Here is a 19225-nt window from a genome sequence, read left to right as displayed (position 1 = left end):
TAGACTGAGCCCTGAACAGGGGAATGATACAACAGAACAGGCTTATACAGAACTAAGAAAACAATCAGAATCCTCGATAAATTCCAAAACTCCATCAAATCGTCCAACTTCTGCCTACGCTACACTGACCCCAGACCAAGGAACTTATCATAATGAACTGTATACAGAATTAAACAAAGACTCTGTGTACCAAGAACTCAACACAACCTAGTTAAATTCAGTTAGATATTTATTGGCTATCTAGCATCAAACAAAAATATTCTGTCAATTATTTTTTAATTGTTCAAACATTTCAGTCAATAGACATATGTTCAGAAAAATCTAAAGAATTTCAATCACAGTTACACAAAATATCTATTATCTACATGTACACATATAAATGTTACAAAAAAAAAATAATTTAACAAGATAATTAGTATTGTACATCAATTTATAAATCATAAAAATTTCAATTTCAAACATGTCACAAGTAAGGCTTAGCATCTTATTTAAAATATTTGATCTTTGTTAAACACCTTATCCTCAGGGGAGCCCTAGTAGAAAGCTGCAGTCTGCTTGTGCCTGTTTTTATACACACTACATGTTTATTATTTTAAATATTTAATGATTAAAGAACTAAAAACAAACTTTGTTCTTTACATGAACATGTTCAACAAAGTAACAGGTGACTGTACAGTGTGTTTTACTGTACGACCTGCCACTGCAGGATGGACATATCTTTACCACCCGTCGAGAGTAAGCGGGAATCATCAAACAGGAAGCTGACATTGGTCACATGACTGCTGTGACCTTTATACACATGTTTATCTGCCTGTAAAATAAAATGCATGTAAGTAAAATGCACTTTTTTTCAACAAGTTGAATAGAACCTAAAGAGATTTTGCCTAATATTTATGCCTTTTGTCATCACTAAGGCAGAGAAGGCAGTTAGAGGCCAGACATAAATGTCATGATATTAAATTTTTTTCTTCATGTCTATTCAACATCATGTGTAACTTATAAACCTTATTATTATATGATTGAATAATTCCTCTCTTTCTGATTGGCTAAGATCCAACAATGTAGAAAAAATACTACCTTATATTGACCTGCACGTGACCTTCCAGGTCAATATAAGGATTTATTTCCTCTACATTGGTCAAAAAATAGATTGGGAAATTCTAAACTGATACAAATACTTTTGGAAAGCTATTTCACTAGCCACCAACATATAACATAAGGGAATATATAATTTGGGGTGCATGAGACCCCCAACCCCCAACCCCTTTTTTCTGAACGGAAATTTTTACTTTTAATTTAGAAAAAATGTATTCATTGAAAGGTTGGTCCCCCATTAATGGACCTTAATCCTCTTTCCCTAACCCCAAAACAAAATTTGAAGTAAAGAGAGTTCTCTTTTTCTTTATTTTTTTTTTGGGGGGGGGTTCAAAGATTTTTTTCAGCTGTCATTTTTCCCCGATAATGCCCCCCCCCCCTTTTCAAAATCGATCCTATAAAAGAGCCTGATATCATTTCCTTTTTTTCATAGTAACTAAAGTAAATTAAAAAAAAAATAAAATTAATGATTAATGACTGGTAATGATTATTTAACCCTGCTTCTCTCATTGCATTTGGCTAGGACTTCAGCAAATTTAAACAAGTAAGATTGCATGGACAGCTTAATGAGTTTGTTTCATTTAATCATTGAATCATATAATAAAACAATTATTGCTGTTTTTTTTTTTCAGTCAATACGATGATTTAGCCACCTTCGATGTACAATATTCACCTTGCCCTTTGGGCTCGATGAATATTGTACTCCTCAGGTGGCTAAATCATCATATTGACCTCAAAAACAGCAATAATTGTATAATATTGTTCATCCTTTTGATTGAGAACACATGTAGTTTTAACAACAGGTTGACATTTCTGAGGTTAACAACATACATGTAGGTTGATCAGAGGTTAACTATCCTTACCTTAGGCTGAGAACAGGGGTAGTGGTAAAGATTCACTTTTCCAAAGTCATCAGCACTGGCCAGGATTTGACCATTGTTTGATCTGCAGACATTATTCACATCAGTACCATCTGCATCTTCTGGCCACACTCCTGAATTTTAATATTTTAATTTTATATGCTAGTATTATTTGTTTGACAATTTAATACATAGCAATAACCCAAAAAATTATAAATAACTTAATTATTTTAAACACAAATATATGCATGTTAAGTCTTGCACGTAGACTGGCTCAGCATCACATATTTGCTCCTTTTCCATGAAATATCATGTTGTTCCATCATTTAATGATATTTCAGCGGTAAGTACCTGCAGCATTAAATGTTAGGGTACAGAATCCAGTAGCCCATTCTACATCTCTGATAGCAGAAATGTTAATCTCTTGTTCACAGCTTGGCATCATCCCTGAAATATTTTTGAATTATAAGTTATTTAAATGCTTTTATCTAAAACCATTCAGGCAAAAGTGGTAGAAGATTTAAAAAACCTACAGTACAGAATTTCGTAGTCTCCTGAGTTGCTTCGTAGGTAGGCACCATCAGCCGACCAGTCTAGGTGTGTCACAAAGCTGCTGTGTCCCTATTTCAAATCAAAGATGGTGGTCTAAGTGATTATTTTGTAGTAAAACTACAAGCTGTATGCTTAGATGCAAACATTCAATGAATTATTTAATTACAAACCAACATGTCCCGGGAGACAAATTTTGTTTTGGAATAGACAGGGTGTCAGTTTACACAGTGTCAAGAACATGGAATAAAGCAAAATGGGAATGGAAATAAAGGTTGGATTCCACAGTGAAACAGATTGCAAAGGGGTCAGATTAAACTGTTTTCACTGTATTTTCATCTTCCAACCTTAAATTTTCCCTACAAAATTCATCAATCCAAATTACTAAACAACATTCACAGTCATGAACCATAATCGTATTAGAATTAACAAATAAAACCAGTCATATTTTACTTACAGTACATTTTCCAATAGCACTATATGATTTCCCACCATCTGTCACTTCATAAATATAGATATGATTATCTCTGGATCCAAGAGCAAGGTAATTGCCATCTGTAAAAGTATATAGGTCAAAGTCTGCAGTCATATACCATTTAGGGAGAGGTGTTTTATCTATTCCTAATTGAAAACTCTTCATAAAACTTTTCATAATAGTTGTTTTATAAGGTTGCGCTTTGCTGAGTTACCTGGTGAGTAGAGGACACACTCGATCTGTTCATTGCCGTCAGTGTTACTAGTGACCACCTCTTGTGTCTCAATGTCCAAAACAAACCATTCTCCTGTCCCACTCCCTATTGCAGCAACACTTCCATCGGGGTAAAAACAGCAGCTGTGGGCTGGTTCCTAAAAAAAAAAGTTCGAATTTTTAATAATTTGCTATAATTAACATGTTTGATCATGCTGTGCAATACTGGAAGAATTAGATTGAGAGAGAATAGTTTATCTTTCAATACAGCAAATAATTTACAGAATGATTAGGTGTCAGAATTGATCTTTCATAAACATCAATCACTCATTTTCTCTCCACGAAATTTAGTTATGACGATGAGGATCAGATTGATAGGGTAAGGGTGAACATATCCCTGCTATTCCAGATATCAATGTCAGAGACAACTAAGTTTAAAAGTATTATTCAAACTGCTATGGTTCCAATACATTGGGGATTTGCATTGGAAAAGATTCTCAACAATGAGCTGTCTAATGGTAAACTTTAGACAGGCTCAAATTAATGGTTCAATATCAGTCAGCAATCAGAGAAGCAGGCCATTAGTCAATAAAAGACATACCAAAATAGGATACACTAAAAATGGCATAAAGATTATACTCCATTTGGATCAGAATCTTTCCCAGTTACATACTGAGAGTTCTGTAGACCAGACGACTGAACGACTCGTGCTGTCCCACATGTGGACCTGTTTGTCAGAACCACAGGTCAAGAACTGATGTTGGCTAGGATGTGAGGCTAATCCCCATAGCTCATCCATGTGACCCTATAAGCATATTGAAAATCAATCACCAAAAAAAAAGAAAAGAAAACATAATTAGCCAATAAGATAACTTAAAACCAGAAAAAAAATATTTCACATTCTTTAAGTTCTATATCATTTCATCAACTTATTTTGCAAATGATTTTAACAAAAATGATGTTATAACTTCCTTTGTACAATATCAAATTAATAATTGGACATTGTCTATATAAACTAAATGTGTATATTTTAGTCCTGATTACCTGGACAATGGGATTGAGTTGTAGATCAGGGGTTCCCTGTAGTATACAGTTCCTAGTTGTTCCCACCAGAATCATCCCTTCATTGCCCTCATTCAGCATCCTCACACCCCCAAAGTTCTCCCCTAACTGTAATGGGACTTACATTATTCATTTTGTTTCATTTATATAAACACACAGATTAAGAGCTTGACAATGTATGGTCATCGATTCAAACACCCTCCTTAACAAACTAAGTCCAAATATTTGAAATAAGGTAATCTGATGAATTGATAGAACTATGCTGAAAATATAGTATATAAAGCAGAAGTAGATTGATAATTAATTGCTGGGGAGGGATTGGTAAAGTGAGGAAATCTACATGTATGACAAACAAGAAGTCTGTAAACCAATGCTCACTAGTAATACCCCCGCTTTGATGTGAATGTACACAAGTTCAGTTATGGACAGACACAAGGATGAACAAGAAGTTGACAATGGATTCGTAAAAAAAAAATCCCACCATATGGCATGCCTAAACAAAGAATGTACTAAAATTTCAAGCATCTGCAATCAGTAGTTGCTGAGAAAACTGCGACCATAATTTGTTATGTATGGTACGGACAGACGCACAGATAAACAGGAAGTTGACATCAGATTCATACAAAAACTAATCCCACCAAATGGCATGCCTAAACAAAGAATTTGCTGAAATTTCAAGCATCTGCAATCAGTAGTTGCTGAGAAAACTGCGACCAAAATTTGTTATGTATGGTACGGACAGATGCACGGATAAACAGGAAGTTGACATCGGATTCATACAAAAACAATTCCACCATATGGCATGCCTAAAAAAAGAATGTGCTAAAATTTCAAGCATCTGCAATCAGTAGTTGCTGAGAAAACTGCGACCAAAATTTGTTATGTATGGTACGGACAGACGCACGGATAAACAGGAAGTTGACATCGGATTAGTACAAACATTAATCCCACCATGTCTCAACAAAGCATGTGCTAAAATTTCAAGTATCTGTGATAAGTAGTTGCTGAGAAAACTGTGACGAAAATTTTGTTAAGGACAAACAGACAGCTACACAGACAGACAGACAAACAGACAGACAGACACACAAGGGTAAAACAGCATACCCCCCTCTCCTTCGGAGCAGGTGTATAATAACCTCTGTCTCTATACCCCTGTCTTTGTGTAGGAGCTGTCATACTGTATGATCTTAATTACCTCTGTCTCTACTCCTGTCTTTGTGTAGGAGCTGTCCAACTGTATGATTCTAATTACCTCTGTCTCTACCCCTGTCTGTCATATTGTATGATCTTAATTACCTCTATCTCTACCCCTGTCTGTCATATTGTATGATCTTAATTACCTCTGTCTCTACCCCTGTCTTTGTATAGGAGCTGTCGTATTGTATGATCTTTCTGTCTTTTCCTCCCCCAGACAACACAGTTCCATCCTTCATCACACATACAGAGAAAATCCCTCCCTCATGGACTCCCTCAATGGCTTGGGATATTGTATTGCCTCCTTTATAAGAATATTTAGAACTTCTGTTGTCAAAAACAATCTCCAAAGAATTACATGTCCTAACCTTTCAAAATTTTCAAACTATAAGAACATTATCAGAACTTTGAAGTAGGTTTTGGAAATGTAATTTTTAATGAATGGAAATTTATCCACAGATACTTGCTAGTGAAATTCCACACAGTTTTGACTCAGTACCTTTTGCCCAGATGAAAATGTTTCCATTTGAGTCTCCAGTAAGAACGTCTCCATTTTCAGCAAATGACAGACATGATACATACTTTGGTTTTTCATAAGGCTAGGAAGAAACTAATAGCTATAGTAATGTGGAATAAAGGGTTCACTGATAAATAAAATTATTTAAGAATAATATCTTGCTATATTCATTTTTAACTTCCTTAGAAAAAATAAAACAGACCATAAAAACTTAAAAAACATTTTAAGGCATCTGAAATAATATTACCAGTATTTTTTTTAACCTTCAAAATCAGCTTGAAATTAAATGCTAAGATATACAACTTTCGTTGTGAGAACAATTAGATTCAGAATCGGTGAAATTTCAGGTTATTATTTAATGGTTTAGGATAATCTGAAATTAAGAGAAATATGAATGTTTTCTAAAATTAGTATAAAGGATACCCAATTTCTTTTCTTTCCCCTTTTTCATCAAATCCCTATGCTGATTATTTCTTGGAAGTTTTTCAAAAGGTATCAAAAATAATAAAAAATTAAGCTTTGTGCATCATTATGGTGAAAATTTTTGATTTTTAAACAGTTATTTAGACTAAAAAAAATATTGATGTGGAGCCCATTGTTTTTTAAATTTCAATGTACATCAAATATTCCGCTTTTCTCTGAGAATGAGTCTCCCTCTAACGTCCAGAAGGACATCTGTCCTTTACCACCACAGGTAATGATGCTGTTTTCTTCCAGGGGATGGAACTCTGCAGCCAGCACTTCTTCCGTTGAGCTCTGAAAAAAAAACATTCATTTTTGAAAGTCATTTATTATTTCAATATATTTTTGGTTTTCATTTGTTATTTTTCTTTTGTTTGTTTTGGCTTGATTTTGTTGGTGTGTTTGTTCTTTTTCTGGTCATCTTTATCATAAAGATTCACAAAAGACTTTAATTAGTACTCATCAGCATAAGAATAAATTCATCAGGAAGTGGGCTGAACTTAGCTCAGTTCCCTTTTGACATTATGTGCATTACCATATTACAAGAATTTCTGAATTGATTTCAAAACTGTCTATATGCCAGATTTAAAAAAAGTAGTAAAACGTCATAAAAAAATCCTGTATTTGTTGGTCTGTAACTCTGTTTCATTTTAATAAACGATCTATATATAAGAACTTCAAGGCATTTTCCTTGCAACTGACAAACCTTGGTGTCACATATTTTTTCCGGGCTATCCTGGCTTAAATCCCAGACAGACATGATGTGATAGTTGTTTTCATCAACAACAACCAGACGATTACCCCCATCCTGTTGACGAGAAAAAATGACACAAAACACATCATTTAAAGACCTACGTCTGTGGTCCCTGGAAGTGTTCTGTTTTAATGAAAGTATCCTACATATTCATTTTTATATTGATATTTAAAAATAAAATTTATACAATGTGTGCATAGTTTAGAGTCATTTTAAAACCTGAGAATGTTAGATACTTCCGAGACTGTGTTGTGTTCAGGATTTCATAGACAAATCTATATACTTAAATATCTAAGATGCAGATATTCCAGGCACAGATCCAGGATTTTTTTCCAGGGGGTCCACCCCAGTCCAAAAAAAATTCCAACCCCCCCAAAAAAACAAAACAAAACAAAAACAAAACAAGAGGCCCAAGGGCCTTAGCGGTCACCTGAGTACAACAATTTAGAGGATCCATAAACTGATAAATGAAGCTTTGTTACCCAATAGCAAGGAAAACAGTATGATGAAGATCAACAAAATAACTGTTCTAGTATCTTTCTATCTTTCCCCCATTTATCACTATTACCATGCAGTCTATATTATTACCTATTGGCCTCACTTGGCCTTTGAAGAACATTTTAAAAGATAAGTTATTTTTGTTTCATTTTTATTCATCTATTATTTCCAAGTCTACCTGATTATTAAAACTATGAAAGTACTTTTTGTATTATACAATAAATGTTATTGCATAATTCTCTTATTTTATTAACCTTTCAAATACATTATCTACAGTGATTAATAATCAAAGGTGAATGGCAAAGGGGAATAACTTCACTTAGTAGAATACAAATTAATAGAGCCCTGGCCATTACCAGAACACTTGACTAAATGGTCAAGATGTTTAAAATTCTGGTAAAAATACCTTGCTTATTAAAACTATTACTCTGTTTGCTTCCAATATGCCCTGGAGCAGAGAAGATTTTCAAAGAAATAATGCATTTTCACTATTTAACACAGCCCTACCCTAACACCAGAACCCATGATCTAGGGTCATGAAAATTTACAAATTTGGAAGAGATACCCTCATCATCATAACTATGCAATTAGTTGAAGATTTTCAAAGAATTCACACACTTTCACTATATAATCAAATAGAGCCCCCCCCCCCCCCCTCTGAGAAACAACAGAACCCCTGGGACCACAAGTTTTAAAAATTTTGTAAAAGCATCCTTGCTCATCATAACTATACACTTGTTTCTTTGCTTTATAACCAGGAGTAGAAAAAAATATTTTGAAAGGAATTATGAATTTTCACTATATAATCAATAGAGCCCCCCCCCCTTTCACCAGAACCCCTGACCCAGGGGCCATGAAATTCACAATTTTGGAAGAGGCAGCCATGCTCATCATAACTTTGTACTTAGTTAGTATATTTCATACCCAGGAGCAGAGGAGAAGATTTTCAAAGATTTAATGCACTTTCACTATATAATCAATAGAGCCCCACCCTAACACCAGAACCCCTGACCCAGGGGCCATGAAATTCACAATTTTGGAAGAGGCAGCTATGCTCATCATAACTATGTACTTAGTAAGTTTATTTCATACCCAGGAGCAGAGAAGAAGATTTTCAAAGATTTAATGCATTTTCACTATATAATCAATAAAGCCCCCCCCCCCCCCAACACCAGAACCCCTGACCCTGGGGCCATGAAATTCACAATCTTGGTAGAGGCACTCTTGCTCATCATAACTATGTACTTAGTTAGTTTATTTCATGCCCAAGAGCAGAGAAGAAGATTTCAAAGATTTAATGCATTTTCACTACATAATCAATAGAGCCCCCCCTAACACCAGAACCCCTGACCCTGGGGCCATGAAATTCACATCTTGGTAGAGGCACTCTTGCTCATCATAACTATATACTTACTTAGTTTATTTCATACCCAAGAGCAGAGAAGAAGATTTTCAAAGAAATAATGCATTTTCACTATATAATGTATATAGCCCCACCCTAGCACCACAACCCCTGACCCTGGGGCCATGAATATCACAATTTTGGTTGAGGCCTCAATCCTTATTACAATCATGCCAACAGTTTGACTGCTTGATGTCCAGGAGTAAAGAAGAAGATTTTTAAAGATTTCATTAATTTTGGTGGTTTTAGCCCTACCCCTCAGGTCCCAGGGGGGCAGGGACCATGAAATTCACAATTTTTGTTCCCCTTCACCCATAGGTGCTATATGCCAAAATTGGTTGAAATTGGTTGAGCGGTTTCAGAGAAAAAGCTAAAAATGTTCAAATGTTATAACGCACTGACGCACGATGCACGACGAACGACGAACGGCGACGGACAAAAACGGATAGGAATAGGTCACCTGAGTGACTCAGGTGACCTAATGAAAAATTAACTCCCTTCCCAAACGTATTAAACCCAGAAAATTTCTTGACAAGCAAAAGAAAAATAAATGCATCTTCCAAACGTGAAAAACACCTATTTCTTGGTGGGATGGTGTGGTCAACGTTTTCTTGGGGAGGTGCAAAGTCATTTTTTATTTGCTTCAGTATATACTTTTAAAAACTCGGCAAATTCGGGGGGGGGGGGGGGTCGGTCGGGCCTCCCCCCCCCCCCCCTCTAGACCCGCGCATGGTATTCGATCATTAAAAATGTTGTAACATCTTCTAAAGGAGAGTTAACAGCTTAAAAAGCAATAAATATTAATTACTTTTTCCCGAACTTATACTAATTTCTCAGTAAACTCTCTCTCTCTCTCTCTCTCTCTCTCTCTCTCTCTCTCTCTCTCTCTCTCTCTCTCTGGATAGTAAGAATAAATCGGCAGTTCTTCAATGGAAAAAGGGGGGGGGGGCGTTGTGATATTTGAATACTAAGGGGTAAAAGTTAAAAAGAGCAAAAATGGGTCTTAGAAATTTTTGAGATCAAAATTTCATAATTTTTCTTGTCATATGCACGTATCTGGAATAGGTTTCTCTAAAAATAAATAGGTAATCTTAAGAACAAAATGTATATCTACTCTGAGAAATTCCGTCTCACCAGTTTAGAGAAGGATAAACAACAAACAGCCTTGTCAAAATCTCCTATCCCAAGAACATGGAGGGTCTCCAGGGTCGACGTATCCCAAATCCTTACGTGGGGCTGTTAATAAATGGAATTTTATTACTTATTATGTAGAAATCAAGGAACAACGTAATTGATCACGTTATTACATGCAAATACATGAGAGATTATAAAAACAGAGGATAACCGACACATACAAAATGGTCAATTTTGAAAATGGACATATTCAAGAGCAGCAAACATATACATGTGTTAACCTTAATATAAAGCTACTACACTAGTATTAATATTCATTGAATAATAGAATTTGATGGTTAATACATGATTTATTTTAACTTTTTAAGGATATCCGATCCTCAGTCATGAACGGTAACTCTTAAAATTATTATTTTATTTTAAAGGTCTCTAAACGAAGCTTGAAATTGAAATATTTTCATGCAACAATTTTCATTTCATCAATCTCAATATGATCCAAGGTTCTTTGAAGTCTTAGAAACGGTCTTGTACAAAATTGACATTTGTGAAGTACAAAAATTGACATTTGTAAGTACAAATATAAACACTTTCCTTTAAACTAATGCTGATTAGCATAATATGAAAGAACTGCGAACGATAGCATTGTTCTCCCGCCTACCTCCAAGTCAATTTTCAAAAGTTAACATATTCGAATGATTTTTAATATTTATATTGATATTTATATGGATTTTCATAAAACATTACTTCTATAGGAAAACAACGAGAGATAACTCTAAAATTTTGGTAAAACTCGTGTTTTTCACTATAGAAATCAAAAATTCCTTTTTACGGGTAATATGGACTGTTATTTCACAAATTCATACCAAAGCTTTTTGTGTTTCACGGGGGGGAACATATGTTTATATACAAAAAACGACAAAAATGCTTATTTTTTCAGCAATTTCCAAGTGCTTCACAACTGAAACATTATATTTTACTAATATATATGCTTAATTTTATATGCATAAAACATAAGAAAAGATTTAAGAAACATTTATTCATATCCAAGATTATTTCAGAATATGGTGATGCTTTATAGCCCGATTTCAGTGGAAAATATCGTCTACCCCCCTTATTTCAAGAGCTGGAATTAGGGATATTTTACTATTTAGCACTGGAATTAAAATAATTAATCAATTACCATTGAACTGTTCTTTGTATTAAACAAAGATTTTATGGCCAAATTGTCATCAATATTGAATTAAATGGTTGTAAAATGTAGGCGGGAATCGGGAGTTACCATGCGTAGTTCTTAGAGTTGATCTTTGATGCCATGCAATAAAAGCACAAACTCTTTACATTATCTTATTTATATAACAATTGACGTAAATAGAACGAAAGTACCATGCAAGGATGAAAACATTCTCCAATGCCTGGATACCTGTAGTTTATTCTCCTTAAATATATTTGCTGATCAATGTTCAATTAGAAAATGCATAGCTGGTGTTTTTATTCGCGTTTCCTGAAAATATATTTGAAATTTGATAATTTTCCCTATATGATATGAATAGCCACAATAATGAACCCTGTAGAAATTGAATGGGCACACACATATTACTTTGTGAATTCAGAGATATTTTTGTGAATATTTTCAATTACTAAACTGTCGATTTTCAGAAACCTGAGGATCAGAACTGTCTCATCAGATATTGAAGAATTATATTCACTTTTCTATTGATATTCATACTAATCCCCTTACATTCAACTACTAAAATTTGCTGACTGCTGATTGGACATCGATATGAAAATCATGATTGAATTGTTATGATTGGGTTAGTCTGGTTCCCGCCTCCGCCACTCTGTTTTTCACTTCGTTTTGGTTTTTAATTTGGATGAAACTTTTACGTGTCATCCAATGAAATTTCTCAGTTCTAGTTTTTTCCTTGGTCTTTTACATATGTCTGATAATTACGAAAGCCTATTAGGATCAAACTACGGTAAAAAAAAAATTTAAAAGGCGTTATAACCCCTTTTCAAAAGGCGTTATAAAGCCAAAAAAGGCGTAATAACGCCTTTTGAAAAGGCGTAATAACGCGAAAAAAGGCGTAATAACGCAAATAAAGGCGTAATTATGCCTTTCCAAAAAGCGTTATAACGCGAAAAAAGGCGTAATTACGCCTTTCCAAAAGGCGTTATTACGCCTTTCCAAAAAGGCGTTATTACGCCTTTCCAAAAGGCGTTATTACGCCTTTCCAAAAGGCGTTAATACGCCTTTCCAAAAGGCGTTATTACGCCTTTCCAAAAGGCGTTATTACGCCTTTTTTCGCGTTATAACGCCTTTGAAAAGGCGTTATAATGCCTTTTAATTTTTTTTTACTGTAGTTTGATCCCAATAGGCTTTCGTAAATAATGATTATTACTTAAAGATTAAAAGATGCAACATATGGGTTTTCATGGATGTACATTCTAAGACCTTATAAAATAGAATAAAATAATCTGTTCATAGAGTATTGTATACTAAGTGGACCAAAAAGAGCAATATTGAAAAAAAAAAAAATAAGAATATGTAATAACCCTATTTTAGTGATATGGTAGATCATGTGAAACCTAACATTTATTCGTTTTGAAATAATTTAGATTATAGAAGTTTGATATGCTCTTCTGTATAGTGAAACCCACTAAAGCGTGATGCCTACCTCGCCCTCTTCATCGTTATGTCCTGCCACCTGTCCAGTGGCCACTCGGACCTGGTCAGGATGAATGGCCAGGCTGAAAAATAATCTCTGTGATACTGATTTATTTTACATGATTACATACATTTTGCCCCCCCCCCCCCCACAAAAAAAAAAAAATACAAAATTCATATTTGTGAACAAATTGAAAATAAAGACAATAACGAACCTCTGTTTTAATAACAACAAATTCTAGATATAACATACTGATTTAAAGTTCATTTTGATGGAACATTTGTAAACCCTCTCCCCCCTAAAAAAAAATATTAACTCTTATTTACATTAAAAAAGCAAAGTCTAATCCATCTATTTATTTTAAAAAAAGTTGTACTTTTTTAATCAAAAGTGATGTGCCATATAGCAAAATCTAGATACTTGACTTCTTAAATTTTTGTTACAGTATAATGTATGACGTCTGACTTTAAGGTGATATCCGGACACTGGCTACCTGACATCGCCAGTATGAAAAAATACTCACACTTGAGATCATCAGTATTTATAACCACAGTAATATCTACACACTATCCACTTCATATCCTCAAAATATGAATTGTAATATCTTGATATTTACCACTTGATATATCGATATTTATAACAATAGATATGTAAAGATAAATTTACCACTCGACATCACCAGTACAACCACTGTGATATTTAGACTCTCCATTGTAATATCTTGATATTTACCACTTTAAATTATCGGCATTTATAAGAACAGTTATAGTAAAATACCAACCACTTAATAACATCAGAATGAGAGCTGTGGTATCTTGAAAATTCACTTTATATAACCACAGTAATACCTAGACACTCACCACTTGATATAACCACAGTAATACCTAGACACTCACCACTTGATATAACCACAGTAATACTAAGACACTCACCACTTGATATAACCACAGTAATACCTAGACACTCACCACTTGATATAACCACAGTAATACCTAGACACTCACCACTTGATATAACCACAGTAATACTAAGACACTCACCACTTGATATAACCACAGTAATACCTAGACACTCACCACTTGATATAACCACAGTAATACCTAGACACTCACCACTTGATATAACCACAGTAATACCTAGACACTCACCACTTGATATAACCACAGTAATACCTAGACACTCACCACTCGATATAACCACAGTAATACCTAGACACTCACCACTCGATATAACCACTGTAATACCTAGACACTCACCACTTGATATAACCACAGTAATACCTAGACACTCACCACTTGATATAACCACAGTAATACCTAGACACTCACCACTTGATACAACCGCCGTAATACATAGACACACACCACTTGATATAACCACAGTAATACCTAGACACTCACCACTTGATATAACCACAGTAATACCCAGACACTCACCACTTGATACAACCGCCGTAATACATAGACACTCACCACTTGATATAACCACAGTAATACTAAGACACTCACCAATTTATATCTGTATAACCATAGTAATATCTAAACCTTTGCCACTTGATATAAGCACAGCAATATCTATACATTCACCACTTGATTTTATTGTCATATTGTAATTTTTGAATTTACCGGGTGGTAGTAAATACAAAAATTACAATATGACAACCAATTTTTGTATTTACTACCACCCGGTAAATTCAAAAATTACAATATGACATTATCACATTAATATTTTGTCATTCACCAATTGATATAACCGCCGTAATACCTAGACACTCACCACTTGATATAACCACAGTAATACCTAGATACTCACCACTTGATATAACCACAGTAATACCTAGACACTCACCACTTGATATAACCACAGTAATACCTAGACACTCGCCACTTGATATAACCGCCGTAATATCTAGACGCTCACCACTCGATATAACCACAGTAATACCTAGACACTCACCACTTGATATAACCGCCGTAATACCTAGACACACACCACTTGATATAACCACAGTAATACCTAGACACTCGCCACTTGATATAACCACAGTAATACCTAGACACTCACCACTTGATATAACCACAGTAATATCTAGACGCTCACCACTTGATATATTGCATTTACTATTTGATAGTATTTAGTAATACCTAAATACTCACCAATTGACGTCATCAGTATGACCTATATAATGTCTCTGGGCGTTCTCCTCTACGTTTTGGAGGATGACGACGGCTGCAGAGAAGTAGATGATTTCCCCGCTGGGGAGGTAATACAAATTGGAGCGGCAGTCTCTGCCACGGTATCCATAACTTTCAAATCTAAGGAAATTTCCTCAATTCCAAACATTTTTTTCAAACCTTTTTTTTTTCAATGTTAAAATCATTGTGGTTCATACTGAATGCAAAGGAGGGCTTTAAATTTTACGTTTATTATCAATATTTTGTTTTATTTTATTTTTCATTTTTTCGGGGGGGGGGGTAGGGGGATCCCACAGAAACCTATATACATTGTATTCAGACCAATGTAAAATCGTCTTCATGTAGCATTGCTTACATTATATGAAGTAAAATCTTAGCGTTTAATATTATATATGCGTGAAAACATTATAAAACAAGTAGAGACTGTTTATCATGTTTACTGTGATTTTTTTTTTGGTTATACTTTTATTACATCCAGTTTTCTTGTACAGGCGCGTAGCCAGAATAGAAATGATGTGTACGCAGAGAACGGCAGGTGGTTGGGTGGGTGGGTGGGGGGTCTTGTGCCAGCCAAGGAAACATTACAACTTTAAAAATGTTGTCAAGCAAGGACGAAAAAGGAAGATTGTCAAAATTCGAAGTCCTATTTCTTGTGTGTGTGTGTGTGTGTTTGTTGAAGGGGGGGGGGGGGGGGTGTCCATCTTTCACAAACCAATTTTTTATTAATACATTACCAAATTACCATGATTTAACAATGGTGCAACAAACAGTGGGGGTCCACCCTTTCAATGTACATTTTTTCAATAGTAAAGGGGTAGGTTTAACAATGGTGCAACAAACAGTGGGGGTCCACCCTTTCAATGTACATTTTTTCAATAGTAAAGGGGTAGGTTTTGGGAATAAATAATGGGGAGGCTCTCCTGATACTACGTGCCTGCTGGTGAGGGCCCAGAAGCTCCGGAGTTTTACCAAATATTTCATTCATTTTCTCGAAATATAAAAATTATACCATTTAGTTTTTGTTTAGGAAATAAAAGACATAGTAATATTTATTGTTTTAAGGAGGGATTCTTGTTTGGTTTCTGACTAGACGAAATATTCCAAGTATATTTGCTTGTATGTCTTATAAACTTAGCTGTAATGTATTTCAAAGATCATATTTTTCTTTACTCATCATAATTGTACAATTTTGAATAGAAATGGTAGACTGAGTTTGAAATCCATAAGGGACTATATTTTTGGCGCAACTGTGGCGTATGAAAATATCTCCTTTTCTGCCTATCAAAATCACTTACAGAACATTACATGTGGTTAATTTTTTAAACAATCAAAGACTTGAAGAAATTTTGATATGTAACTAAAATTAATAATAATGCCCTAAGTTTTAAAACATAGCAAATAAAAATGATTTTCTAAACAAACTACCATCTTGTTAGCTTTTGAAAGCCTCCGACCTTAAAACAGAATTGAGCAAAAAATCAGTAAAAAGTGTTTTTTTTTCTCTATTACTAAATGGTCAAAGCTTTTCGTTTTTGTATCATTTTGTATTTTTGACTACTTTACCATATGTAAAAATAAGAAATATTTAAATATAAGAAGTATATAAAAATAACTAATATATCCTTAAAAATTAAGAAAAACAGAGGAAATCCGGATTAGCCAATATCTATTTAAGTTAAATAATGTCAATTAATTTGGTAGATAGACCCGATATGGTAGCATCTTTTTGTGTAAAAAGAAAAACATTTTATCTTTTAAAATAGAAGAAGGCATCACATGATTAGCAACAGTAATTCTTTGCTCTAAATGTCAAGGAAAAAGATAATGACCTTGACCTGACCTTGTTTCTAAAATAAAATGGTCAAATTTAATCTAATTGATACCATCACTTAGTGATATTGTCTTCTTGAATCTATGAAAATTTCATCAATTTTTAAATACAAGAAATATGGGTAGAATAAGAGAAGAATCCCTCCTTAACGAAAATTAATATTCCATGTAAACTTATCGTACATATAACTGAGGCTAAAATTTAACCGATATATTAACTGATATCATATAATCATTCTTAACGTTTAAAAACACGTATACAAAATTTATTATGAACAAAAAATATCGTATTGTAAATCATACTAGTAGATCATAGCATTCAACGATGTGGCTGAAATTTATTTTTTCAAAGATCTTTAAAAAAAAAGATCAATGTATGATAGAACAATGACAAATAATGAATGATTTATTTGGATTTGTCAGTTATTAAATAAAAGATTTCAGATTTTATCATACAGCTATGATAATTTAAAATTTAAATCGACACAGTATGACACAGAATAATTTGAAACACGAATATTTGTTGGATGGTACTGAGAATTTTTTCTCCGAATAATTCTCTCTTTTTTCTTATCTTTTTTTTTCTTTTTTTTTTTCTGAAAACGATGTGTACGCACTTGCGTATTTGCGTATAGGCAGCTACGCGCCTGCATTGTATATGTGGAAAATGTTTATTGAGAACAAGCACAATATGGTACAATTACGAAATTAAAAAAATGTCATTAATAACCTAACCCTTTATGAATTAAATACTCCCACTTCTTAACCTAGCAAAGTTCTGCTGTATTGCAGTGTGTGCCCTTAATCCTGAATAACTGATTTTTACTATACACGCATATTAAGCTATCCCGACCTAGTCATTTAACTTCAGACCAAAAGTATGTCCGGCAAATAAGAAAGTTTCCCCGATATTCAGGCCCTCTACTCGTTGTTAAGTAGATAAGGATACACCCATTCCAGCTGTAGACTTTCAGAAGGTGGACCAGCATTTGATTCCTCCACAGTAGTAGGGGCATACAGATAAATGGGTCTGCCCTTTAGGTAGATTTTCACGTCCCCTAAAGACAATCCGGCAAGATAGATTTAGTATATATTTTTAAAATTAATATTTTACACATTGTAAATCTCAGAACAGGCGTTAATTTTGTGTTGAAGCTGTACTGAACATGATTAGCGTTTGTATTTGACAGTTTTGTTTTTGTTTTTGTTTTTTTTTTCAATTAGTTTGGTATTTCATGCCTTCAAATGCAGTCCTCATTAAACAAAGTCCTACGAAGCTGACACATCTGTTGTTCACAGCATTCGTTTTTTGAATCCATTTAATTCATTATTTGTTATTTATTTTACTCAAGATTACCTGCACTTTCTTCACCACTGTAAATGAAACAAAGAAAATATTAAAAATTATTTGAAACAAATGGTCCAAAGGTCGGAAACCTTTACTTATATTTAGCAATCAAGTAACCCCCCCCCCCCCACCAATCCAAAAAATAAGTGCTGATACCTTTCTTAATTGTGCAGTAAACCTCAATTTTAAACTGCAGCTAGGAAACAAATTACACATCCCTCTTTCTTTTGGTGTCAATATTTAGACGCCATCTTTCAGAAGCTGTGCAAGAATCCCCCCTTTGGAAATTGGTGGCATAGCTCTCAGATTTGCATCACTTCTTGATAGACACGGGAGTAGTGTATTTGGGGGGAGGGGATAAATTTGCCATGGTTAAAAGACATTGCTACTAGTATTAAACGAACGCAGGTGCACATATAACATCGAGATAACTTGGAAATACTAGTTATCAGAATTTCATTCTGGTCTGCAACATCAACAAAATTAGCAGTATATAATATAAGTACTACAGTGAAAGATTCATACTTACTCCATTTCCTGTACAGAAATGTTGTTTTATAAATGCTGTAGAGGATAAAGAAGTCGAACACAAACGTAAATACCACACTTATAATAATTCCACTACAGTGGAAGTTTCATGTAATGGAGAATTAAAGTATAGAGGATTTACATGTCCAATCTAGTATAAAAGGTACAACGTACAGTTTTGCACGCTCGGTCGCACTTCAGTCTAAGTCATTTAGTTTTGCCCCCAAAATATAAAAAATTAATTAAATTGTTTATTCCATCGAATATGATAAGATAGTCACCTCCTCGGCTGTACGGTATTGTTGCTATTGTTATTGCATGAACACCGTAATCTTTTACAAATGTGCATTGTTCTAACCTTTAAATATGAATCCTACGAGTGTCCCCAAATCTATTAATTTTGTTGGACTCGGGAAAACATATTTCACATTTTTGGTACAGAT

At 34.1% G+C, this 19225-nt stretch overlaps 1 protein-coding gene across 1 annotated transcript; it reads right to left on the bottom strand.

The window, feature by feature from the left end:
* Nucleotides 1–678: 678 nt before the first annotated feature.
* LOC133178050 (echinoderm microtubule-associated protein-like 1) lies at nt 679–18788 on the bottom strand. Its single transcript, XM_061312817.1, has 18 exons — nt 18784–18788; nt 18264–18280; nt 17856–17964; nt 15038–15187; nt 12891–12963; nt 10216–10317; nt 7134–7235; nt 6584–6721; nt 5948–6047; nt 5595–5752; nt 4237–4362; nt 3866–3997; nt 3194–3350; nt 2962–3059; nt 2489–2576; nt 2307–2402; nt 1959–2089; nt 679–811 (listed from the first exon to the last, which is right to left on the bottom strand). The coding sequence occupies exons 1-18, from the start codon at nt 18786–18788 to the stop codon at nt 683–685; spliced, it is 1911 nt and encodes a 636-aa protein (XP_061168801.1). The 3' UTR covers nt 679–682.
* Between the last annotated feature and the right edge of the window lie 437 nt (nt 18789–19225).

The sequence above is a fragment of the Saccostrea echinata genome, unplaced genomic scaffold (assembly GCF_033153115.1).
Source record: "Saccostrea echinata isolate AGI-Se365-2 ecotype Australia unplaced genomic scaffold, CSIRO_AGI_Sech_v1 ptg000002l, whole genome shotgun sequence".
Lineage (NCBI taxonomy): Eukaryota > Metazoa > Mollusca > Bivalvia > Ostreida > Ostreidae > Saccostrea > Saccostrea echinata.
The sequence above is the reverse complement of the archived record's forward strand: the minus strand, read 5'-3'. Positions and strand labels throughout refer to the sequence as shown.